This window comes from Bos taurus, chromosome 5, assembly GCF_002263795.3.
Source record: "Bos taurus isolate L1 Dominette 01449 registration number 42190680 breed Hereford chromosome 5, ARS-UCD2.0, whole genome shotgun sequence".
NCBI classification, from domain to species: Eukaryota; Metazoa; Chordata; class Mammalia; order Artiodactyla; family Bovidae; genus Bos; species Bos taurus.
The window spans coordinates 111,219,670-111,247,131 of record NC_037332.1 but is presented as its reverse complement, the minus strand read 5'-3'; the positions used below and the strand labels follow the sequence as shown (position 1 = coordinate 111,247,131).

Sequence of the window (27,462 nt, the reverse complement as noted above, 5' to 3'; positions counted from 1 at the left end):
CACAGACCAAAAAAAAAAAACCACAAACATTGTTTTTTTAATTTCATTTTCAGATTTTTCATTGCTAATGTGTAGAAATTCAGCTGGTCATCTGATTTTTGTATATTAATCTTATATTTTATTACTCTGCTATAATATTTTCTGTAATAACTATTTGCTGTAATACTTTTGGGGTATTTTGGTCTTTTTTTATATAGATTTCTTTGAATTTCCTACATACAAGATTATGTCATCTGCAAATAGAGATGATTTTACTTCTTCTTTTCCACTCTGGATGCCTCTTATTTCTTTTTCTCTCTTAGTTGCTCTGTCTAAAACCTCCTGTACAATGATGAATAGAAATGGTGAGAACAGACATTCTTGTCTTGTTTCTGATCTTAAGAGCTTTCAGTCTTTCACCATTAAGCATGATGTTCCATCCATCATGTGCTCAGTCGTGTCTGACTCTTTTTCGATCCCATGGACTGTAGCCCACCAGGCTCCTCTGTCCATGGGATTTTCCAGGCAGAATACTGGAGGGGGTTGTCATTTCCTCCCCCAGGGGGTCTTCCCAACCCAGGGATGGAAACTGAATCTCCTGCATTGTAGGCAGATTCTTTCCCACTGAGCCATTGGGGAAGCCTCGAGTATGATATTAGGGATGGGTTTTTCATAGATACTCTTTATAAGGTTGCTGGAGTTCTCTCCTGTTCCTAGTCTGTTGAGCGACTTTCTCAGGATAGGGTGTTGACTTTTGTCAGATGCCTTTTCTGCATCAGTTGATGTTATGTGTTTTTCCCTGTTTCCCTTGCATTTTTAGCAGAAATCCCATTTGGTCATGGTGAATGTCCTCTTTTTTTAAGTGTTTATTTTAGGTCTGGTTGAGGCTTGATGATAAAACTGGAGAATATCTTCTTGAGTCTTGAGCATGCTGTACTACTTAATCCAGAAATTACAAAGAAATTACAAATTATTAGTTCCCTGAGTCATACAGCAAATTCCCATTGGCTCTCTATTTTACATATGGTAATATAAGTTTCCATGTTCAGTTCAGTACAGTTCAGTTGCTCAGTTGTGTCCTACTCTTTGTGACCCCATTGTCTGCAGTACACCAGGCTTCCCTGTCCATCACCAACTCCTGAATCTTGCTCAAACTCATGTCTGTCGAGTCAGTGATGCCATCCAACCATCTCATCCTCTGACATTCCCTTCTCTTCCTGCTTGCAATCTTTCCCAGCATCAGGGTCTTTTCCAGTGAGTCAGTTCTTCGTATCAGATGGCCAAAGTATTGGAGCTTCAGCTTCAGCATCAGTCCTTCCAATGAATATTCAGGGTTGATTTCCTTTAGGACTGACTGGTTTGGTCTCCTTGCAGTCCAAGGGACTCTCAAAAGTCTCCAACACCACAGTTCAAAATCATCAATTTTTCGGTGCTCAGCTTTCTTATTAGTCCAGCTCTCACATCCATGTATGACTACTGAAAAGCCATAGCTGTTACTCTCTGCATACATCACACCCTCCTCCTTCCTTCTTTCCTACCCATAAGACTGTCTTCTATATCTGTGTCTGCAGTGAAAATGAAAGTCCCTCAGTCATGTCCAACTCTTTGTGACCCCATGGAATAGTCCATGGAATTCTCCAGGCCAGAATACTGGAGTGAGTAGCCATTCTCTTCTCCAGGGGATCGTCCCAACCCAGGGATCAAACCTAGGTCTCCCATATTGCAGGTGGATTCTTTACCAGCTGAGCCACCAGGGAAGCCCAAGAATACTGGAGTGGGTAGCCTAAACCTTCTCCAGCGGATCTTCCCGACCCAGGAATCAAACTGGGGTCTCGTGTGTTGCAGGTGGATTCTTTACCAGCTGAGCTACCGGGGAAGCTCTGCTGCCCTGCAAATAATTTCATCAGTACCGTCTTTCTAGGTTCCATATATATGCGTTGTGTGTGTACCAAGTTGCTTCAGTCGTGTCCAAGTCTTTGCGACCCTGTAGAAAGGTTTCTCTGTCCATTGGATTATCCAGGCAAGAATGATGGAGTGGATTGCCATTCCCTTCTCCAGGGGTCTTCCCGACTCAGGGGTTGAACTCGAGTCTCTTATGTCTCCTACATCAGCAGACGGGTTCTTTACCACTAGCGCCACCTGGAGTATATGATATTGTTTTTCCCTAAGAGTTAGGTTTTAAAGGCATAATTTTTTGGATAATGGTGAATGGGGTATAATCATTTTTGTACTTCACAAAACGGCTATGTTATTACTGTATTTACCACTATGATAATATCTTTTTAAATGGAAAGAGAGGGTCAGCCATTGCTTTAAAGAGTTTATGAGCTATTTTGAGAAAGTAGATAAGCATGCAGTTATCAATATATAGAAAAATCTATTTATTCATTTATACCTTTTATATGTACAAAGTATCATATGTACGGTTATGTTTGAATACACTGTCTTTCAGATTACCTAACGTTTGAGTTTAGGATTAAAGAAATACAACTATGCTGTGTTGGACTTTATAAATACTCGCTTTGTTAGCATCAAGAAAGAAAAAAAAAAAAGGCAAGTTAGAACTTTCAGCAGAAGTATACTACAGTTGACCCTTGAACAACTGGGGGGTTAGGGCGCTGACACCGTCCCCCTCCGGTGAACAGCGGAAAATCTGCACATAACTTTATAACCTGTTTTCAGTTTCACATTCTCAGGTTCACCCAGCAGTGGATTGTGTGGTATCATAGTACATATTTCTTGAAAAAAAAATCTACATTTAAGTGAACGCACGCAGTTCAAACCCGTGTTGTTCAAGGGTCAACTGCATATTCATTTGTTGATTATGGAAGGCATATTAGTTATCGATTGATAACTGGTGCACACTACTAATTTAATAAATATTAATGAAAAACTATTGCATTGGGGAAAGTATTACTTATTTTATGTTTTATACACTTCTCTTTTTGTGTTTGTTCTCTAGTGAGTGTAACATATTAGAATAGTAGCTCTTGAGATAATTCATACATAAGTAAATATACATATATTTAGGGGGTGGATACATATGTAAAACTTTGTTATTGAGATGTGCTGTTGAAATAGTTCAAAACGACTGGTTCTCATGATAATGTCAGGACCATTAATGTGTTTCCAATCTACCTTTCTACTCATTTCTTTAGTTTTCAATCTAGTGCATTGTATCACCAAGCAATCCTGATATATTATTTGCTTATACACCTCTACTTGTACTTAAGATGTTTCTTCTTCCCTGTAATATTCTTTCCTTGATATCTGCTCTTTGAATTCCTATTTAGCCTTCAGATCCTAGCTCAGAAGCGTCTTCCTTTGTACCCCCCACCCCCAACTCTCTTCCTTTCTTCATTGGGCAGAAATAATTGCTCCAGCAGTTTATGCATAATATCAGAGTGGTATTTTTATAGTGTATCTTATCTACTATGTATATCTGTTCTTATCTAAATTCTGAGGGTATATACCATATGTTAAATGATTAGTAAATTTTTATTGAATGGAAGTCATAAAAATAACAAGAGACTTGAAGAAAGGAATGTGATCCTTAAAAAACTGCTTGGTGCGAATAATTTTGTTCAATCAAAGAAGAAAAAAAGCAGAGTGAAATCTGTAGGGAGAAATTAATCAAGGAGAAATTGTAGTGACCCAAGTAATCTACAGCTGGATCATACCCTAGATACAGGTTATCAAGAAGAGACCGGAGAAAAGATAAAAGTAGAAGATATTATAGAAAAGAGTCTTTTTTTTTCCTCCATGGTCTTTATACTTGCTGTTCCCTTTGCCTGGAGTCCTCAGATATCTGTAGTGCTTTCTACATCCTTCAGATCTCTGCTCAAAAAGTCATCTTATTAGTGCAGGCTTCTGTGCTGTGCTGTGCTGAGTCGCTCAGTCGTGTCTGACTCTTTGTGACCCCCATGGACTATAGCCTGCCAGGCACCTCTGTCCATGGGGATTTTCCAGGCAAGAATACTGATGTGGGTTGCCATGCCCTCCTCCAGGGGATCTTCCTAACCCAGGGATCGAACCCAGGTCTCCTGCATTGTGGGCAGATTCTTTACTATTTGAGCCACCAGGGAAGCCCAAGAATACTAGGGTGGGTAGCCTATCCTTTATCCAGGGGATTGTCACAACCGAGGAATCAAACCCGGGTCTCCTGCATTGCAGGTGGATTCTTTACCAGCTGAGCTACTAGGGAAGCCCATGCAGACTTCTAGATCTACCCTATTTACAAAAAAGCAGCCCCGCCCACTCTTTGCACTGATAAGTTTTGCACCTTCTGTTTTCTTTTTCTTCATGATATTTCTTGTCAGATGTTGGTATGTTTTATCTTATTATTTATGACATAGCTTCTCCTACTAGAAAGTAAGTTTCATAAGGACAGGAACATTCTGTGTCTGGTTTGTTTTTTTTTTTTTTAAACTTTACATAATTGTATTAGTTTTGCCAAATATCAAAATGGATCCGCCACAGGTATTTGTCCAGGCTTCATCTCCAACGTTACAACGGTGCCTATCGCAAAGAACATGCTTAGTAATTAATAACAGAGATACTACTGGGGAAAAAAGTTGAGAAAACAAGTCAGAAGAGGTGGGAAACGAGAGAGACTTATTTGCAAATAGTACGTTAATATTTTCAAATGATATTCTCAGTACGGTTTTATTCAACCTCCAGACAGCTTTTCAGGTGAAGTAAATTTAAAGCAATGAATCAAATTGTTTATCTCAAAATAAATACATGACTTTTAAAATCTGTGCCTCAAGATTTTGACGAACTCTTAGAAAGCGTTTTCTGCCTCTTACTGGTTGTGGAAGCATTTTCCCTGCAAAAAGTTTTGAGCTGCTTGAAGAAGTGTCAGTTGGCGAAAGGTCAGGTGAATATGGCGGATGAGGCAAAACTTTGTAGCCCAATTCATTCAACTTTTGAAGCATTTTTTGTGTGATGTGTGGTCGGGTGTTGTCGTGGAGAAGTGGACCCATTCTACTGACCAGTGCTGGCTGCAGGCGTTGGAGTTTTCAGTGTATCTCATCGATTTATGAGCATATTTCTCAGAGGTAATGGTTTCACTGGGATTTAGAAAGCTGTAGTAGATCAGACTGGCAGCACACCACCAAACAGTCAGTGACCATGACCTTTTTTTGGTGCAAATTTGGCTTTGGGAAGTGCTTTAGAGCGTCTTCTCGGTCCAGTCACTGAGCTGGTCATTGCCGATTGTTGGATAAAATCCACTTTTCATTGAATGCCACAGTCTGATTGGGAAATGGTTAGCTGTTGTTGCATAGAATAAGAGAAGATGCTTCAAACGATTTTTTTTCATTTTTGGTCAGCTCATGAGACACTTATGGAGATTTTTTTCACCTTTCCAATTTGCTTCAAATGCCAAATGACTGTGGAATGGTCAATGTTGAGTTCTTTGGCAGCTTCTCAGTTGTAAGAGGATCAGCTTTGATGATTGCTCTCAGTTCATTGTTGTCAACTTCTGATGGCCAGCTACCACAATCATCTTCAAGGCTCTCGTCTCTTTTGCAAAACTTCTCAAATCACCACCGTACTGTATGATCATTAGCAGTTCCTGGTTCAGATGCGTTGCTCATGTTGCAAGTTGTCTCTTCTGCTTTACGCCCCATTTTGAACTCGAATAAGAAAATTGCTCAAATTTACTTTTTGTCTAACATAATTTTCATAGTCTAAAATACATATAAAATACAGAGCAAGTAATAAGTCATTAGCGAAAAATCATAAAGCAAGAAATGCACATTAAAATACTGTAAACATAACCACATTTATTTAAGAATATATTCCAATATCAAACAGTAAATTTCAACAATGCAAAACTGCAATTACTTTTGCACCAACCTAATAGTTCACACAGTGACAGAGCCAGGATTGCAGTCTAGGTGTTTCGGTTTCAGAATCCATGTTCTTAACTACTGCAGTGTATCGGTGAATGAATGAATGACATTATCCCCATCCTCCTGATGCTCGTCACACTTCTACTCCGTCTTGTCAACACGTGTCTGTCTCCAGACTTGACCAAGCATTTAACTAGTTACACAAAGCAGATAGGAAGGACCTAAGAACTGAACTAGCTCTATTCACTAATCTGGAGCAGGAGCTGAGCAGTTTATCCTTTTTTGCATGTTTCAGAGTTATTTATCTTATACCATTTATGGTTATTTATCTTATACCATTCAAAGATGGTATAAGAAATGTACCCCTTGCAGCTCTCATGGCTTAAAAAGTCCTTCACTCACAGGAAGCTCAAATCTGGTGTTCTGTGACAACCTAGAGCGGTGGGATGGAGTGGGAAGTGGGAGGGAGATTCAAGGGGGAGGGGACATATGTACTCCTATGGCTGATTCATGTTGATGTATGGCAGAGACCAACACAATATTGTAAAGCAGTTATCCTCCAATTAAAACAGAAAATGCTTCACTCAAGTGTAACTAATTTGGGCAAGTAACTTGATACAGCTAGCGTGACTGGCCAGTTTTCTTTTATCTTTGATTTAGGGCCCATTACAGGTAAGGCTCAAACTCATCAGAGAAGATGCCTTGTTTCCATAGTTGAGTCAAGAGTCCTGAATCTGCTTGACATCCTCAGGGAGAGTGTACCATCCTCTCCTTTATGTCCACAGTGTCTGTATACCTCTGTCAGAGTACACTGATATCCGTGTCTGTATCCCTTACAAAACTTGAATTTCTCTTCTTTTTTTAAAAAATACTTATTTCCTTATTTTTGGTGTGTTGGGTCTTAATTGTGGTTCTTGGGATCTTCGTTGCAGCACGTGGGCTCCAGTAGTTGTGGCGCGCGGGCTCAGTTGCCCCACGGCACGTGGGGTCATAGTTCCCTGACCAGGTATCAAACCCGCATACCCTGCATTGGAAGATGGGTCCTTAACCACTGAGCAACCAGGGAAGTTCCCCAAACTTGAATTTCTTAAGGGCGATAATAGTGTTCCTAGTACTTAGTATGATGCCTGGGTGTAGGATCACCCAATAGGTATTTGGTGAATGGATGATTAATACCTTTATGTATTTATACTTTCAGCAAATTTATAGCAATTGACTTTCTTTTAGGAATATAAAAACTGTAAAAGTGATAACTGACTCCTTTAATAATATTTTCCATTTCTTTACTATAAATTATTTTTAAAGTATATTTTTAATGCTAACAGTGCTTTATTGAGATGTAACTTACGTACTTTAAAACACATAGATCTTAAGTGTACAGTTTGGCAAATGTTGATAAACATATCCATCACCCACTTAAAATAAAGAACATTTCCATCATCCCAGAAAGTTCCTTTATTACCCTTTCCAGTCAAGCCTCCCTTTTTCCTAGAGGCAACGACTATTTGATTTCTTTTACCATATAAATTGGGCTTCCCTGTGACTCAGTGGGTAAAGCCTGGGGGAAGCCTGGGATGTTGCAGTCCACGAGGTTGTAAAGAGTTGGACATGACTGAGCAACTGAACAACATATGCCATCAAGTGATGGGACTGGATACCACAGTCTTAGTTTTTTGAATGTTGAGGTTCAAGTCAGCTTTTTCACTCTCCTCTTTCACCTTCATCAAGAGGCTCTTCAGTTCCTCTTTGATTTCTGCCATTTGGGTGGTGTCATCTGCATATCTGAGGTTTCTGATATTTCTCCCAGCAATCTTGATTCCAGCTTGTGAAACATGCAAATGTTTCTTAAGTTTCTCTTAAGAGAACAAGGATAGTTTTGGCCTTCATGGATATTGTACTCTAATAGAAGAAAAAGACATTTATCACACAGACAGTTACAAACCGTGGAAGCCTCTGAAAGACAGGTATTGGTGCTGTGAGTGTGTGAAAGTGAAAGTGAGTGAAGTCACTCAGTTGTGTCCGACTCTATGACCCCATGGACTGGAGCCTACCAGGCTTCTCCGTCCATGGAATTTTCCAGGCAAGAGTACTGGAGTGGGTTGCCATTTTCTTCTCCAGTGAGTGTGTGAAGGGGGGCCTAATGTGACCAGTGAGGCCCTGAGGTACGTGTAGGGTGAGGCGGAAAGGGGTTGTTATCTCTCAGTAGGAGGCTTTCCTGAAGAAGCGAAATCTGGGTTGTTCCCTCTGCCAGGAGCTCTCCCTGTGCAGGTCTGTGCAGCTGGCTTTTTCTTGCTGTTTAAGCCTCAGCTGATATGTAACTTCCTCAGTAAGACTTTCCTTGACCGCACCCTGAATTGATGTTAGCACATCTCTCTTCTTCATTTCCTGTAAAACATGAATTTTTATCTGAAATTATCTTTGTAAGGGATCTTGTCTGTCTTTTCCTCACCGGTGCCCCCACTACTTAGAATATTTCCTGAAACTTAAAGTATACAGGAAACGGTTAAACGACTGCGTAAGTTAACATCCTTGAGAATTACCTGTTGCGTAGTTAATCTAGAGACTTGCATGTTCTCATCCTTTGAGTTTGGGAGGATTGTTCATACTGGCTTTTTCCTCGTTCATTTTTCTATCCTGTTGATCCTCCTCTCACCCGACTGTGTCTTTTTAAAAAAATTTTTTTCTAGTTTTCTTGAGGTGTATTTGACATATGGGACTTCCGAGGTGGCATTAGTGGTTAAGAACCCGCCTGCCAGTAGCACTGTTTAAGTTTAAGATATACAGCATACTTACGTACATCATTAAATGATTACCACCAGAAGTTTAGTGAGCATCCATCATTTCATATGGGTACAAAATTTAAGAATTTTTTTTTTAATTTCTTATTTTGTATTGGGGTAAAGCCAATTAACAAACAGTGTTTTGATAGTTCCAGATGAACGGTAAAAGGACTCAGCCATACATATACAAACCCTCCTCTCATCCACGTTGCCACATACCATTGAGCAGAGTTCCATGAGCTATACATTAGGTCCTTGTTGGTTATCCATTTTAAATGTTACAGTGTGTACATGTCCATCCCAAACTCCCTAACTATCCCTCCCCCCATCCTCTCCCCTACCACAGCCCAGCAACCATAATTTTCTTCTCTTAAGTCTGTGTCTGTTTCACAAGTTCATTCGTATCATTTTTCTTTAGATTCCATGTATAAGGGATGCCATATGGTGTTTCTCCTTCTCTGTCTGACTGGCTGCGCTCAGTATGACAGTCTCTAGGTCCGTCAGTGTTGCTGCAGACAGCATTATTTCACGCATTTTAATCCACTGGGTCTTTCTAATGAGGGTTGCCAATGGTAGCATCCTACTCTCTGGCCATAGTGACGGGTAGATGACTTTCAAGCTGGGCCACTCAGTGTGATTCTCGTGGAATTTTCAAATTTGAATAATGAAGAAGGAGACTTCTCAGGTGACACAGTCTGAGGTGTGAGTATGGAGCTGTCTGTGGCCTTTTCCACATCCAGATTGAAGAAGTGGACCTGTGAGAAGAGAAAAGGCGTCACAGAGGGAAGCAGAGGTGGTTGGGCGAGGGTGCTGACAGTTTGCTAGTCTCTGCTTCATTTGTATCTGTAGCCCAGTTGCAACCCCTGATTTTCCCACAAGCAGTTCAAATTGAGGTTTTGTCACTAATGACCAGAAGATTCCCAATGAAATGGTATACAGCTTTGTTTTTGTTTCAACCTTCATCTCAACTAACAAGCTTTCCATCTTGATGTGTCTTATGTAGTATCTGGCTGTTGATCTGTTACGTAGTTTAATTTCCTATCTCAGAGAATCTGTTTTCTCTCTCCTCCCCATCCTCTCTTTGTCTCTCTGTCTCCCTCTCCTTCCCTCCTCCTCTCTCCCCCTCTTCAGTCCCCTTCACTATTCTCCCTTTTTCCAAACACAGAGCGGTTGCTGCCTAACTGTTTCAGCACTATCCTGTTTTAGTTTGTTGTTGTTGTTTAGGTGCTAAATCGTGTCTGACTCTTTGCGACCCCATGGACTGTAGCCCTCCAGGCTCCTCTGTCCATGGGGTTTCCCAGGCAAGAATACTGGAATGGGTTGCCACTTCCTTCTCCAGGGGATCTTCCCAACCCAGAGATCGAACCCATGTCTCCTGCACTGGCATACAGATTCTTTACCACTGAGTCACCAGGGAAGCCCATTATATTTTAGTACTATATATTCATCCTTTTCAGAAATGTATTGGTAAGAAGTAAGTAGATGCCATCTTATTACTATTGTTATTATTTACCTCATCATTGAAGCAGGTTTATTGGGTTCTTGAATCTTTTCACTTTCAACTCTGATCCTTTTAAACATCCAGGTTCCTACTCTCCAGTACCTAGGGGATGATGGGAGGTGGCTAGGGCAGTGGGCATCCTTGAATGGGAAGTTCACTTTGGGATGATTTCTTCCCAGTTTTCTGTGAAGTGTTGTGGCCTCACTGTCCTGATGCTGCAGACTGCTCAGGAAGGAGGCCTGAGGCTGTGGGGGAAGCCCCTCATCCTTGTATTTGACATTCCGCTCAAGGCACCTGCTTCTCCCTTTGAACTATTGCAGCTGTCCCCAAAGCCACCCATCCCTGCAGACTCTGAGTAGAATGTTCCACATCTGCCCCATAATTTGTAGTTCTAACCTTTTCCAATTAGGAAGGTTCTAAGAAATTACTTCAGGCCAAATAACTTTCTCAGGCAGCTAAGTTGTAAATTGCAACCAGTATTTTTCATCTGTCGGCTCCATTTGCACTGCATCAAGAAGAAAATGGAGACTTTTTGGTAATTTTCTCCTTTATTGATTCATTCACTCAGTAAATATTCAGTAAGTATTTACTATGGGCTTCCCTGATGGCTCAGTTGGTAATGAATCCGCCTGCAATGCAGGAGACCCCAGTTCGATTTCTGGGTTGGGAAGATCTGTGGGAGAAAGGGTTAGGCTACCCACCGCAGTATTCTTTGGCTTCCCTTGTGGCTCAGCTGGTAAAGAATCCACCTGCAATGCGGGAGACCTGGGTTCGATCCCTGGGTTCAGAAGATCCCCTGGAGAAGGGAAAGGCTACCCACTCCAGTATTCTGGCCTGGAGAATCCCATGGACTGTATAGTCCATGGGGTCGCAAAGAGTCGGACACGACTGAGCGACTTTTACTTTCACTAACTGTGTGCCAATCATCTTCTAGACACTAAAGAGTCTCTACCCTCATGGAGCTTGTATTCCAGGTGAGAAACTAATAAACAAGTAAACAGACGCCTATATAGTACAGTATTAGGTGGTGCTCAAGGCCACTTTGAAAAACGAAATAAATAACGTAGTGCTTTCAGAAGAGAAATTCAATGGCATATTTAAGATGAAAAATGTAATGCCAGTGCATGATGTGATTTCATCATATGCTTACTTCTCAAAGTGTAAGAATAGGAGTATAGTCATTGACAATTCTGATGAAATTTGGATTTCCCTCTACATTTGCTAAAGGTTTTTACAACTTTGCTTATTTTTTCTTAGAATAAAATTCTATGGTAGCCTTAATTAAAATTTTCTAAGCCAATTAATGTATTTTTCAGGTTATTATATCCGGGAAAAGTCAAAACAAGTTATAACGTTGCTGATGGACGAACAGTTGCTGCATAGAGAGAGGGAAGTGGCGTGTCGGACTAGACGGCGTACCTCCTACTCTATGACATTTCCTAAAAGATTACCTGGTGCGGGTAACTCACCAACAGCGTGCGCTTCTGCCCCCACACCAGAAATTCCTGTTTCAGAGAAGAAGAATAAGCTTCTTAAGATTGCACGGCTACATAATAAAAGTGCGTATAATGGGCATTGGCCTAAAGTGCAATAGATAGCATTTAAGAACAATTAAAAAGTAGAAAACATTGGGTTTTAGTACTGAAGTATTAATGCTATGTTAGTAGTACTGTTACTACATTAGACATCATAATGTAGACAACAGTGATGAAGGATACTGTTCAGTAGATAATTTTATGACAGTTTCTGAATGCAGTTATCTGGGATGCAAATAAAATGTTTTTGAGCTTTAAAGGTATTAACTAGTACTACCCTATTTGGCATCCGGATTGAGTTTTAAGATGTTAATCATAACTGGAGATGAAGGAGAAGTGTGTTCGGAGACTAGGGGTCTGGGTGTGCACACATTTGCATTCTTTGATCCTCCAAATCAGGACATTGACATTAAAAAATGTGCCTCCAAATTCTGAGAATGCTGTAAAACTCTTCTAGGAAAGTTCCCTGTGTTATATAACCCTTTCCTTTACCTAAAACGTTAAATCTGGACCACTGAAAAGTAGTCCTTCTTAGAAAAGAAGGCACTTATTTATAATGTTTTAATAGAAATCAGAAAGGCAGTTATCTTTTCTACTGAATTTGCTGAAACACAAAGGGAAATCCCACAGACAGATGAGCCTGGCGGGCTACAGTCCACGTGGTCAAAAAGACTCGGAAAGACTCGGACACAACTTAGCGACTAGACAACAACAAAGGAATGTCATTTGGCTCTAACTTCTCCAGTATAAACCCTGTTCATAAATTGTGTGTAAAGAATGGACAGTTTGAAGAAGCAAAAATATTAATGAAATGTGACTTAGGTAACTGGCCCTTGAAAGCAGCTACACACTTTGTGCCATAGTGAGGGGCATAGTAGGAGTAACATACACATATGTTATGTTACATATATATATGTATGTTACATATATGTTACATACATATAGGAGCACATAGTTGAAAGCATCTTCAAATGCCTGACTCCCAGCTTTATCATGTAACCATATTAAGCAAGATATTGAAAGATAGACATTCCAGGTGTCAGTTAAATATTAAAAATTTTAAATGTTAATATTAATGCCAATACAAAACAATCCTGCTAAAAATCATTAAAGTATAATACTATTCTGACAAGTCAAGAGTTCTCAAATGTTCACTCCATTTGCACTGGTGTGGACTGGGCAGTTGAGAGATAGTAAGAGAGGTGGGTGTTGTAATTATAATAGTATTAATAAATACCAACCAAATACTTCTAAAAAGTACTGGAACCTCTTTCTTTGGGGACCTGGTCCTTTGAAACAAATCTTGAAAGAGACACATTCTGAAATTTTCTCATAGAAGCCTTAAATTCAAACTGATACCTAAAATGAAGTAACAGAGTAAAATAACCAATTATGACTCACCTAGAGTTTCTGCATCTCTTTCACTACTTCTCTGTTATCATTTTTGTTCTTCCTTCTTCCATTTGCTTTCCTCTTCCTTTCTTTCATTATAAATATATTTATTAAATTTATAATTTGAAATTTGGATATCTAGCAGAACTTTGGAGTGAAAGCAGCGAATAAAACAAAGCCCCTCTCATCATGTAGCAAATATTCTAGTGCCAGAGATAAATATTAAACACACTTAAATAAAACAGATGTAAAATACTGTGTCAGATAGTGTCAAGTCCTGTAAAGCAAAGGGAAGCAGTGACAGGGCAGAGAGGGACAGGAATGGCTTTATTTTAGGTCAGGTAGTGAGGGGGGTTCTTTTGGAGGAGGCAGAGATGTAAACAGAGACCTGAATGAAGTGAGGGAACTGTCCAGGTATATCTGGGATCTTTGGGCAGAGGAAACAGTGGTGCAGATGCTCTGAGATGGGAGAAAGCTTGGCGCCCTTCACCGTCAACTCATGAGATGAATCCCTAAACTGCTGCAGAAGTAGCTCAGCTCTGAGCCATTTTCGTGATTCATATACGAAAATCCAGCTTATTGCCTTACAGTCACTGCTTTTTTTAAACCCAAAATGATACTTCCCAGCTTTATGATAGCTTGTTATTCAACTAGACTGAGCTCTGAATACCTTTTGACTATTAAAAAAAATCAGTCTACCTGCAAATGAAGAAGTTTTGCTACAATTCATTTTTTTCATACTACAAACATGTATTGAGTACCTGGCTACTATGTGCCAGGCACTGTTGGCTAGGCCTGGTAAACAAATCGGGTGTATTTCTGCTCTCACAGAGGTTATATCCGGTGATGGACTTTCAGTCCGTTTAAAAAAAAGATGTTCAAAAGGAGTTTTGGTGGATTGCAGCATCGCTGAGGTGCATTTGTAGCGAAGATTTAAAGTGAATAATGAATTTTTACATATAAAGCTGTAGTAAGTTTGTTAAAGAATCTGTTACATGATTTTAACATTTCATTTACCATCACTGTATATCGTATACATACAAAGGGGATATATAGAAGTGCGTGTTTGTGTTCAAAAAAGAGAAACTGGATTAAGTAAGCTTAGCAATACTGGCCATATCCATGTAGGCGTTTGAATCTGAAACTGTATTTTAAAAGAAGAAAAAAAAACTGTTAATTCGGCTGGGCCTGGGGAAGATAAGAAAGTTTATTAGGAGGCATTATTAATAGGACAGGAAAAACAGCAAATAAAAACTTGGAGATGTGTGGATCAGTTAAAATCAGGGGCACCCGTGAGTGACAGTATTAGGGCCACAGAACTGGTAGTGGTGTAAGCATAGTAAGAACTTCTCTCTTCTAAAAATAGTCCGGAACTAGGTATTCTAGGACCAGTATGGCTCTTCATGATGTCAGGGCTCTTTTCTTGTTCCACCAAACTCACCATGTAACTTCCACTTTATGATCCACAATGGCTGCTTGCCTCCAGCCATAACCTCTGCCTTCTAGCCAGCAGGAAGGAGGAAGGGTTGAAAATATGAATGCCCCTTCCCTTAAGGACGTTTATGGAAATTGCCTGTAACGTTTTGGCTTATGTACTCTTATTGTTTAGCACTTAGTTACATGGATGCTCCTAGCTTCAAGAAAGGCTAAGAAATGTAGTCTTTATATAACAGCAGCATGTGCCCAAATGAAAGAAAATCTGTTGTTAAGGAAGAAGGAGAGAATAAATATAGGGGACAACAAATAGTCCCTACCATAGTGGGAAAGAATACAAGAAATGAATTAATCATGGTAATACATGGTTGTCAGATTAAATGGAATAGAAAATATAAATTTTAATACATAGAAAAATGCGGGCAGATAGTTGAGAGTACTCTGCACCGTTTATAAATACAGTTTATTAGCAGTATTTGGAAATTTGTTTGATACAACTAGCAAGAAGGATCCATAGTAGGCCTTGGAGAACAGAAGGGATGTTCAGCTTAGTCACAGAACTTAGCTTTCTTATTACTGAAAACAGCTGTTGGTGGAAGATAATTCTTATTGCTTTGTGTAGAAATGAAGGAGCTACAAATTGGAGGGAAGCTTTCTAGAAGACAGTTGTTTGAATCTAGGACCCGCTCAAAGGTTATTGAAATGAGGAAAAGGTAATGTTTAAAGACAGAATATAGAGAGGGAATGGATACATAGATGATATATTGGAGAAGAAAGACAGAAATCGAAAATGACTCTAACATTTGAGTCAGAGAAAATGAAGGCAAGTTATAGTTTCATAAGGGTAAATTTCCATCAGAAGGAATTTAAAGATGCTTCTGAATTATTTAGTTATAATGAAATGTAAAATTGAATGCATTGCTAGAAATCTGATACCCTGGCTTTAGGATCCTGAGCTGAAACAGCTGTGCCTCACTTCTTTGTGGTGAATTAGCAAGGGAAAAAAGATACTTTAGAGAAGGTGTTATACACACACCGCTGCTTCTACTCCTTTTTTCCTATTCCTGGATGTTTTCCTCATGTTTTAATTCGGGTGGATAGCTTGGGTATTTTTTATTTAGATGATTTTGTTGTTTGAAGGAAGAGATGAGCTGAAGGATAAGTGCTGCTTGATGGCAAGACAGAAAGCTGTATAAAGCACAGTGATAACTCAGCTTTTCTGAGCTGTAAGCATCAGAGTTAGGGCCTTTCCTCAGAGGTAATAATTATAAAAACTATCACCGGAGACATTGCTTACAGCTAGACCAGCAAAGCATTACCTCTGTGGATCATCAGGTCTTCTATAAAGAGCTCTTTAGCGGTACTATTCTTTGCAGTGGAACTTGACCTGTATCAGAGAAGGATTGCTCTGGCCTGTGTTAAATGTAATAACATTTCACATCATGGAAATATTTCCCTAAAAATTGCACGATTCCTGCTGAACCAAAAGTTAGAATTCAAAGCAGCTGTCATACTTTAATAAGCAAAAACACCCATGTTGGACTTCCCTGCTGTCACAGTGGATAGAGTCTGCCTGCCAATGCAAGGGACACAGGTTCGATCCCTGGTTTGGGAAGATTCCACGTGTTGCAACTAAGCCTGTGTGCCACAGCCACTGAGCCTGTGCTCTAGAGCCTGCGAACCACAAGTCCTGAGCTCGTACACCACAGTTACTGAAGCCTGTGTGCCTAGAGGCCGTGCTCCATAGCAAGAGAAGTCACTGCAGTGAGAAGCCCACGTACCACGACTGGGGAGTGGCCCCCACTTGCTGCCACGAGAGAAGGCCCGTGCAGAGCAGTCGGGACCCACCACAAAGATAAACAAACAGTACATGCATCAAAAACAGAAAAACCACCAGCATTTTCCCACAGTGAACTTTATATTTATGGAGAGTTGATGTAGAGCCATATTTGGTGGCTTTATCACAGTCTCAGCTGCAGAGTGTGTGGTTCAAGTGTGATTGCTACTAAGACATTTACACTGATGAATGTTTAAGCAGTGATTTTTTTAAAATTTAAAAATAAATATACAAAAAAGAAACAGCAGCTTATACCTCTACCACCCTAAACCAACCACTATTCACATCTTAGAATATTTGCTTCTTTTTTTTTTTTTTTTCTTTTTTCTCCAATTTTATTTTATTTTTAAACTTTACATAATTGTATTAGTTTTGCCAAATATCAAAGTGAATCTGCCACAGGTATACATGTGTTCCCCATCCCAAACCCTCCTCCCTCCTCCCTCCCCATACCATCCCCCTGGGCCGTCCCAGTGCACCAGTCCCAAGCATCCAGCATCATGCATCGAACCTGGACTGGCAACTCGTTTCCCACATGATACTTTACATGTTTCATTGCCATTCTCCCAAATCTTCCCACCCTCTCCCTCTCCCACAGAGTCCATAAGACCGTTCTATACATCAGTGTCTCTTTTGCTGTCTCGTACACCAGGTTATTGTTACCATCTTTCTAAATTCCATATATATGCGTTAGTATACTGTATTTATGTTTTTCCTTCTGGCTTACTTCACTCTGTATAATAGGCTCCAGTTTCATCCACCTCATTAGAACTGATTCAAATGTATTCTTTTTAATGGCTGAGTAATACTCCATTGTGTATATGTACCACAGCTTTCTTATCCATTCATCTGCTGATGGACATCTAGGTTGCTTCCATGTCTTGGCTATTATAAACAGTGCTGCGATGAACATTGGGGTACACGTGTCTCTTTCTCTTCTGGTTTTCTCAGTGTGTATGCCCAGCAGTGGGGTTGCTGGATCATAAGGCAGTTCTATTTCCAGTTTTTTAAGGAATCTCCACACTGTTCTCCATAGTGGCTGTACTAGTTTGCATTCCCACCAACAGTGTAAGAGGGTTCCCTTTTCTCCACACCCTCTCCAGCATTTATTATTTGTAGACTTTTGGATCGCAGCCATTCTGACTGGTGTGAAATGGTACCTCATAGTGGTTTTGATTTGCATTTCTCTGATAATGAGTGATGTTGAGCATCTTTTCATGTGTTTGTTAGCCATCTGTATGTCTTTTTTGGAGAAATGTCTATTTAGTTCTTTGGCCCATTTTTTGATTGGGTCGTTTATTTTTCTGGAGTTGAGCTGTAGGAGTTGCTTGTATATTTTTGAGATTAGTTGTTTGTCGGTTGCTTCATTTGCTATTATTTTCTCCCATTCTGAAGGCTGTCTTTTCACCTTGCTAATAGTTTCCTTTGATGTGCAGAAGCTTTTAAGGTTAATTAGGTCCCATTTGTTTATTTTTGCTTTTATTTCCAATATTCTGGGAGGTGGGTCATAGAGGATCCTGCTGTGATGTATGTCGGAGAGTGTTTTGCCTATGTTCTCCTCTAGGAGTTTTATAGTTTCTGGTCTTACGTTTAGATCTTTAATCCATTTTGAGTTTATTTTTGTGTATGGTGTTAGAAAGTGGTCCAGTTTCATTCTTTTACAAGTGGTTGACCAGATTTCCCAGCACCACTTGTTAAAGAGATTGTCTTTAATCCATTGTATATTCTTGCCTCCTTTGTCGAAGATAAGGTGTCCATATGTGCGTGGATTTATCTCTGGGCTTTCTATTTTATTCCATTGATCAATATTTCTGTCTTTGTGCCAGTACCATACTGTCTTGATAACTGTGGCTTTGTAGTAGAGCCTGAAGTCAGGTAGGTTGATTCCTCCAGTTCCATTCTTCTTTCTCAAGATCGCTTTGGCTATTCGAGGTTTTTTGTATTTCCATACAAATTGTGAAATTATTTGTTCTAGCTCTGTGAAGAATACTGTTGGTAGCTTGATAGGGATTGCGTTGAATCTATAAATTGCTTTGGGTAGTATACTCATTTTCACTATATTGATTCTTCCAATCCATGAACATGGTATATTTCTCCATCTATTAGTGTCCTCTTTGATTTCTTTCACCAGTGTTTTATAGTTTTCTATATATAGGTCTTTAGTTTCTTTAGGTAGATATATTCCTAAGTATTTTATTCTTTCCGTTGCAATGGTGAATGGAATTGTTTCCTTAATTTCTCTTTCTGTTTTCTCATTATTAGTGTATAGGAATGCAAGGGATTTCTGTGTGTTGATTTTATATCCTGCAACTTTACTGTAGTCATTGATTATTTCTAGTAATTTTCTGGTGGACTCTTTAGGGTTTTCTATGTAGAGGATCATGTCATCTGCAAATAGTGAGAGTTTTACTTCTTCTTTTCCAATTTGGATTCCTTTTATTTCTTTTTCTGCTCTGATTGCTGTGGCCAAAACTTCCAAAACTATGTTGAATAGTAATGGTGAAAGTGGGCACCCTTGTCTTGTTCCTGACTTTAGAGGAAATGCTTTCAATTTTTCACCATTGAGGATAATGTTTGCTGTGGGTTTGTCATATATAGCTTTTATTATGTTGAGGTATGTTCCTTCTATTCCTGCTTTCTGGAGAGTTTTTATCATAAATGGATGTTGAATTTTGTCAAAGGCTTTCTCTGCATCTATTGAGATAATCATATGGTTTTTATTTTTCAATTTGTTAATGTGGTGTATTACATTGATTGATTTGCGGATATTGAAGAATCCTTGCATCCCTGGGATAAAGCCCACTTGATCATGGTGTATGATCTTTTTAATGTGTTGTTGGATTCTGATTGCTAGAATTTTGTTAAGGATTTTTGCATCTATGTTCATCAGTGATATTGGCCTGTAGTTTTCTTTTTTTGTGGGATCTTTGTCAGGTTTTGGTATTAGGGTGATGGTGGCCTCATAGAATGAGTTTGGAAGTTTACCTTCCTCTGCAATTTTCTGGAAGAGTTTGAGCAGGATAGGTGTTAGCTCTTCTCTAAATTTTTGGTAGAATTCAGCTGTGAAGCCGTCTGGACCGGGGCTTTTGTTTGCTGGAAGATTTTTGATTACAGTTTCAATTTCCATGCTTGTGATGGGTCTGTTAAGATTTTCTATTTCTTCCTGGTCCAGTTTTGGAAAGTTGTACTTTTCTAAGAATTTGTCCATTTCTTCCACGTTGTCCATTTTATTGGCATATAATTGTTGATAGTAGTCTCTTATGATCCTTTGTATTTCTGTGTTGTCTGTTGTGATCTCTCCATTTTCGTTTCTAATTTTGTTGATTTGATTTTTCTCCCTTTGTTTCTTGATGAGTCTGGCTAATGGTTTGTCAATTTTATTTATCCTTTCAAAGAACCAGCTTTTGGTTTTGTTGATTTTTGCTATGGTCTCTTTTGTTTCTTTTGCATTTATTTCTGCTCTAATTTTTAAGATTTCTTTCCTTCTACTAACCCTGGGGTTCTTCATTTCTTCCTTTTCTAGTTGCTTTAGGTGTAGAGTTAGGTTATTTATTTGACTTTTTTCTTGTTTCTTGAGGTGTGCCTGTATTGCTATGAACTTTCCCCTTAAGACTGCTTTTACCGTGTCCCACAGGTTTTGGGTTGTTGTGTTTTCATTTTCATTCGTTTCTATGCAAATTTTGATTTCTTTTTTGATTTCTTCTGTGATTTGTTGGTTATTCAGCAGCGTGTTGTTCAGCCTCCATATGTTGGAATTTTTAATAGTTTTTCTCCTGTAATTGAGATCTAATCTTACTGCATTGTGGTCAGAAAAAATGCTTGGAATGATTTCTATTTTTTTGAATTTACCAAGGCTAGCTTTATGGCCCAGGATGTGATCTATCCTGGAGAAGGTTCCATGTGCGCTTGAGAAAAAGGTGAAATTCATTGTTTTGGGATGAAATGACCTATAGATATCAATTAGGTCTAACTGGTCTATTGTATCGTTTAAAGTTTGTGTTTCCTTGTTAATTTTCTGTTTAGTTGATCTATCCATAGGTGTGAGTGGGGTATTAAAGTCTCCCACTATTATTGTGTTATTGTTAATTTCTCCTTTCATACTTGTTAGCATTTGTCTTACATACTGCGGTGCTCCCGTGTTGGGTGCATATATATTTATAATTGTTATATCTTCTTCTTGGATTGATCCTTTGATCATTATGTAGTGACCTTCTTTGTCTCTTTTCACAGCCTTTGTTTTAAAGTCTATTTTATCTGATATGAGTATTGCTACTCCTGCTTTCTTTTGGTCCCTATTTGCATGGAAAATCTTTTTCCAGCCCTTCACTTTCAGTCTGTATGTGTCCCCTGTTTTGAGGTGGGTCTCTTGTAGACAACATATGTAGGGGTCTTGTTTTTGTATCCATTCAGCCAGTCTTTGTCTTTTGGTTGGGGCATTCAACCCATTTACATTTAAGGTAATTACTGATAAGTATGTTCCCGTTGCCATTTACTTTATTGTTTTGGGTTCGAGTTTATACACCGTTTTTGTGTTTCTTGTCTAGAGAATATCCTTTAGTATTTGTTGGAGAGCTGGTTTGGTGGTGCAGAATTCTCTCAGCTTTTGCTTGTCTGAAAAGCTTTTGATTTCTCCTTCATACTTGAATGAGATCCTTGCTGGGTACAATAATCTGGGCTGTAGGTTATTTTCTTTCATCATTTTAAGTATGTCTTGCCATTCCCTCCTGGCTTGAAGAGTTTCTATTGAAAGATCAGCTGTTATCCTTATGGGAATTCCCTTGTGTGTTATTTGTTGTTTTTCCCTTGCTGCTTTTAATATTTGTTCTTTGTGTTTGATCTTTGTTAATTTGATTAATATGTGTCTTGGGGTGTTTCTCCTTGGGTTTATCCTGTTTGGTACTCTCTGGGTTTCTTGGACTTGGGTGATTATTTCCTTCCCCATTTTAGGGAAGTTTTCCACTATTATCTCCTCAAATATTTTCTCATGGTCTTTCTTTTTGTCTTCTTCTTCTGGAACCCCTATGATTCGAATGTTGTAGCGTTTAATATTGTCCTGGAGGTCTCTGAGATTGTCCTCATTTCTTTTAATTCGTTTTTCTTTTATCCTCTCTGATTCATTTATTTCTACCATTCTATCTTCTAATTCACTAATCCTGTCTTCTGCCTCTGTTGTTCTACTATTTGTTGCCTCCAGAGTGTTTTTAATTTCACTTATTGCATTATTCATTATATATTGACTCTTTTTTATTTCTTCTAGGTCCTTGTTAAACCTTTCTTGCATCTTCTCAATCCTTGTCTCCAGGCTATTTATCTGTGATTCCATTTTAGTTTCAAGATTTTGGATCAATTTCACTATCATTATTCGGAATTCTTTATCAGGTAGATTCCCTATCTCTTCCTCTTTTGTTTGGTTTGGTGGGCATTTATCCTGTTCCTTTATCTGCTGAGTATTCCTCTGTCTCTTCATCTTGTTTAAATTGCTGAGTTTGGGGTGTCCTTTCTGTATTCTGGCAGTTTGTGGAGTTCTCTTTATTGTGGCGTTTCCTCACTGTGTGTGGGTTTGTACAGGTGGCTTGTCAAGGTTTCCTGCTTAGGGAAGCTTGTGTCGGTGTTCTGGTGGGTGGAGCTGTATTTCTTCTCTCTGGAGTGCAATGAAATGTCCAGTAATGAGTTATGAGATGTCTATAGTTTTGGGGTGACTTTGGGCAGCCTGTATCTTGAAGCTCAGGGCTGTGTTCCTTTGTTGCTGGAGAATTTGCTTGGTATGTCTTGCCCTGGAACTTATTGGCCCTTGTGTGGTGCTTGGTTTCAGTGTCGGTATGGGGGCATTTGATGAGCTCCTGTCAATGAATGTTCCTTGGAGTCAGGAGTTCCCTGGAGTCAGGGTTTGGACTTAAGTCTCCTGCTTCTGATTATCGGTCTTATTTTTACAGTAGTTTCAAAACTTCTCCTTCTATACAGCACCATTGATAAAACATCTACATTAAAGATGATAAGTTTCTCTACAGTGAGGGTCACTCAGAGAGGTTCACAGGGTTACATGGAGAAGAGAAGAGGGAGGAGGGAGTTAGAGGTGACCCAAATGAGATGAGGTGAATCAATAGTGGAGAGAGTGGGCTAGCCAGGAGTCACTTCCTTATGTGCACTCCACAACTCGACCACTCAGAGATGTTCACGGGGTTATACAGAGAAGAGAAGAAGGAGGAAGGTAACAGAGGTGGCCAGAAGAATAAAAGGGGGGAATGAAAAGGAGGGAGACAGATCCAGCCAGTAATCAGTTCCCTAAGTGTTCTCCACCGTCTGGAACACACAGAAATTCACAGAGTTGGGTAGAGTAGAGAGGGGTTAGGGAGGAGACACAGGCGACCTGGTGGAGAAAAAGGAGGGTCCAAAGGGAGAGAGAGCAGTCAAGCCAGTAATCTCACTCCCTAGTGAAAAATGGGTCCTGAAGATTGGGTCCTTATAGGTACAAAATTGGTAACAAATACATAAAAGCAAAAATTAAAAATCTAGAGTAGAGTTTGGAATTTCAAAAATACGATGTTAAAGAAAAGAAGAAGGAAAAGAAAGAGAGAAAGAACGAACAAACAAAAACAAACAAGGTCGCGAAAATTATAGAGAAAGTACAGGTACAAAATTGATAACTAATACCAGAAAGCAAAAATTAAAAATCTAGAGTAGAGTTTGGAATTTCAAAAATACAATGTTAAAAAAAAAAAAAAAAAAAAGAAGAAAAATAAAGAGAGAAAACAAACAAATACGAACAATGTCACAAAAATTATAAAGAAAATACAGGTACAAAATTGATATCAAATACCAAAAAGCATAAATTAAAAATCTAGAGTAAAGTTTGGAATTTCAGATATACAATGTTATATAAAAGAAGAAGAGAAAGAAACAGAGAAGAAGAAAAAAAAAAAAAAGTCACAGAAATTATATAAAAAAAAACTATAGGTACAAAATTGATAACATATACCAAAAAGCGAAAATTAAAAATCTAGAGTAGAGTTTAGAATTTCAAAAATACAATGTTAAAGAAAAGAAGAAAAAAACAAAAACAAACAAAAAAAAACAAGGTCAAAAAATTATAAAATATATATATATGAAGTTTGCTGAAGAAGAAAAAAATAGGGTCTTTTTTTTTTTTGCAAAGTAATAGGATATAAAGGTGAAAATTAAAGGAACAATAGAGGACTTAAAATTTTTTTTTTTTTATTTAAAAAAAAAGAAGAAAGAATGATCGTAAAAATAATAAAAATATATCTAGGACTTTTTTTTTTTTTTTTTTGTGGGTGTTGTGGGTTCAGTTCATTTTTGGCTAGTTCCTTGGTCAGATTTATATTTCTCAAGATCTATAGGCCCCTTTCTATGTAGTCCGTAGTAACCACAGGGTTTTGATCTATTGCCTGTAGCTTCCAAGGCGTTTCCCTCTGTTATATCTTCTTCTGTTTGCTAGTCTCTTCAGTATCTGGTTTCCGCCCTGACTCAAAGGGCACGGTGGAGGACACTTTTTTTTTTTTTTTTTTTAGGCTTACTTGTTCAGTCGCGCTGTGGGGAGGGAGGGAGGGATGCTGCAAACAAATAACACTGGCGTGGGCTCGCAGTGCCTCAGCCACCCTGGGTCTGCCCCCGCTCACGGCGCGTGTAGCCTCCCTGTCCACACTGCTCGGACTCTAGGTTGTTCCACCGGGAACAATCCGAGGCTGGCCCTGGGCTGCATGCACCTCCCAGGTCCAAGCCGCTCAGGTTCAGGCACTCGGGTAGTCCTCAGAGGCGCAGACTCAGTTGGGCCTGCGTTTTGTGCTCTTCCCAGGTCCGAGCGCCAATTTGTTCTTCCCAGGCGAGCGCCAATGCTGCGACTTATCGCCTCCCCGCCACTCGGTTATCTGGATGTAAAACCGGCGCACCTTCTCAGGCAGATGTTGACCGTCCAGACCCCCAAGAAGTTTTAGTTAGCAAAGAAGCCTGCTTACAGTTTTATAGATAATGTCTCTCTGGGGCTGCGATTGCCCCCTTCCGGCTCTGGCTGCCTGTCACCGGAGGGGGAAGGTCTGCAGCCGGCTATCTCTGTTCAGTCCTTTGTTCCGTGCGCGGGCCTGGCGGTCTTAGGTTAGGGCTGGCTTTTCTCGTGGTAGGTATCCCACAGTCTGGTTTGCTAGCCCAAATTATTTCGCTCAGATAGCACTCAGGGTATTCAGGCCAGATTCTTACTCTCAGCGATGCAGCCCACGCCGCGCCTCCCTGCCCAGCCCCGGTTTGCTAATGGCGGATGCAGGCGTCTGCGCTGCTTCTCTGCTGGGGGAGTTACCGTAGGGCTCGCAATCTGCGAGTTTTAAATTGTTTATTTATTTTTTCTCCCTGTTATGTTGCCCTCTGTGCTTCCAAAGCTCGGCACAGATTCGGCAGTGAGAAGGTTTCCTGATGTTTGGAAACTTCTCTCTTTTTAAGATTCCCTTCCCGGGACGGAACTCCGTCCCTCCCTCTTTTGTCTCTTTTTTTTTGTTTTTAATATTTTTTCCCTACCTCCTTTCGAAGAGTTGGGTTGCTTTTCTGGGTGCCTGATGTCCTCTGCCGGCATTCAGAAGTTGTTTTGTGGAATTTACTCGACGTTTAAATGCTCTTTTGATGAATTTGTGGGGGAGAAAGTGTTCTCCCCGTCCTACTCCTCCGCCATCTTGGCTCCTCCCCCCAGAATATTTGCTTCTAGTCCTATTATTTTTCTTCTTTTGTTTCAGAAAAACCACCTTATTCTTGTAAAAAAAAAAATAGACCCACTGAAAAGCATCAATCACTTCCAATCCAATCACTCAGAAATAGCCATAATTGATACCAGATGAATGTAAATTCTAGGCATCTTGCTAACCATCCATCCATACAAATACGTATGAAGATGAATAACTAGAGAGAAACTTTTTATAAAAATGGAATTGTGCTAACGCTAAGTTTCACTGACGATATTTCAGGTCTGCTTCTGGTAATAACACTTATGAGGAGCTCCAAGAAACTCATTTATTGCACAATAATTAAAGACTAGAAATGATATACTGAGACATTTCTGGACTCACCAGAGGTATGGGAAGTCTCCAAGGATCTTCTAAAAACTTAAATAATGAAATATATATATGTATTTTTTATTGAAAGTCTAAAAAATAGTAAGTATCAGTTGTCTCCAAATTGCACAAATTTAGTGGAGGGTTTCTAAAGCCTGGTACTATTGACATTTTAAGCCAGATAACGCTTTGATGTGGGGACCGCCCTGTGCAATGTAGGTTGCTGAGGCTTATCTCTGGCCTATACCCACTAGATGCTATTATCTCACACCCCTTCTCTTTGTGAGAACCAGAAATGTCTGCAGATGTGGTCAGATGTCTCTTGGGGGCAAAAATTGCCCCAAGTTGAGAATCACTGATTGACTACATTTAAAATCAAAGTCCCAAAAGGATTTTAAACATGGAGTTTGATCAGCTAATTCCAGAACTCATCCGAAAGGAGCAAAAGGTCAGGCATATCCAAAATGTTCCTGAAGAAGAATAAGATGGAGGGCTTGCCTTTCTAGATCACAAGAACAAAGAGCTCTGATCATGGCAGTGTGGTAGTGATGCAGGGATAGGTGCTTGGCCAGTGGAGCCAACGATAGAGCCCTGAAAACAAGCCTGTACAACTGTGTTATCTTAGCGTATGACCGAGGTGGTGTTTCACATGGTGGGGGGAGGATGAACTGCTTAACAGTACCAGGACATTCATTTATCCATGCTGGGAAAAGTGAAATTAGGTCTCTGTCTCATATTGTGCACAAGAATGTGTGTGTGTGTGTGTGTGTGTGTGTGTGTGTGTGTGTGTGTATGTTAGTCACTCAGTCCTGTCTGACTCTATGCAACCCCATGCACTGTAGCCCACCAGGCTCCTTTGTCCATGGGATTCTCCAGGCAAGAATACTGGAGTGGGTTTCCATTCCCTTCTTCAGGGGATCTTCCCGAACCCAGGGATCAAACCCAGGTCTCTCACATTTCGGGCAGATTCTTTACCATCTGAGCCACCAGGGAAGCCCACACAAGAATGTATCCTGGAGGAATTAAGGACTTAAAGGTGAAAAAGCAAAACTTCAGAATGTTTAGAAGAAAATATAGAATATCTTTTCCACATTGGAATAGGGAAGGATTTCTTAAACCAAGAAAAGCGCAAACTATTAAATACTATTTTTTAAAGTATTTGTAAATTTGACTACTGTGGTAGGCAGAATTCTGTGAATAGACCTCAGTGACCCTTACCTTTGTTGAACCCCCTCTTTTGAATGTAAGGATAACCTGTGAATTATGATGAATTATCACTCCCATGATTATGTTACATTATATGTCAAAAAAGGGAGTATTCAGGTGGGCTTAATCTAATCACATGAACCCCTTATAAGCAGAATTTTCTCTCACTCAATGATCCCCCACCTTTTTGGCCCCAGGGACCAGTTCTGTGGAAGGCAGTTTTCCATGGGGAGGGGATGGTTCAGGCAGTAGTGGGTGATGGAGAGCAACGGGGAGTGGCAGCTAAATTCCATGGGGAGGGGATGGTTCAGGCAGTAGTGGGTGATGGAGAGCAGTGGGGAGTGGCAGCTAAATTCCATGGGGAGGGGATGGTTCAGGCAGTAGTGGGTGATGGAGAGCAACGGGGAGTGGCAGCTAAAGCTTCACTAGCTTACTCACCTCCTGCTGTGCAGCCTGTTCCTAACAGAGCAGGGGTTAGGGCACCCTGCTCTTGCTGGTGTTAGAAGAAAAAGTCGGACAGGTTCCAAGATTGAGAAGGATTTGATGCACCCTTTCTGACTTGAAGATGTGCACGCTCAGCCACTCAGTTGTGTCCAGCTCTTTGTGACTTCCCTGGACTGTAGCCTGCCAGGCTCCTCTGTCCGTGATACTTCCCAGGCAAGAATACTGGAGTGGGTTGCCATTTCATACTCCAGTGGATCTTCCCTATCCGGGGACTGAACCTGCATCTCCTGCGTTGGCAGATAGCAGTTTACCACTGCTCCACATGGGAAGTTTGAAGATGTAGTGATAAGCAGTGTAGGTGGCTTCTAGAAACTGTCCCTCTGAAGCATTTGTCCTGAGTAAATACAGTAGTAAAGTGAAATCACAGAGGTGGTGTCTGTAGTGGA

General features: G+C 39.9%; 1 protein-coding gene across 5 annotated transcripts in view; it reads left to right on the top strand.

Moving 5' to 3' along the window:
- ENTHD1 (ENTH domain containing 1) overlaps nt 1-27,462 on the top strand; it is a 97,676-nt gene that overhangs the window by 9,407 nt on the left and 60,807 nt on the right. For all 5 annotated transcript variants that reach the window (XM_059886591.1, XM_059886593.1, XM_024991974.2 and 2 more), the window contains one exon: nt 11,435-11,677. In XM_059886591.1, coding sequence (XP_059742574.1) covers nt 11,435-11,677 — 243 coding nt within the window. The remainder of the gene's footprint in view (nt 1-11,434; nt 11,678-27,462) is intronic.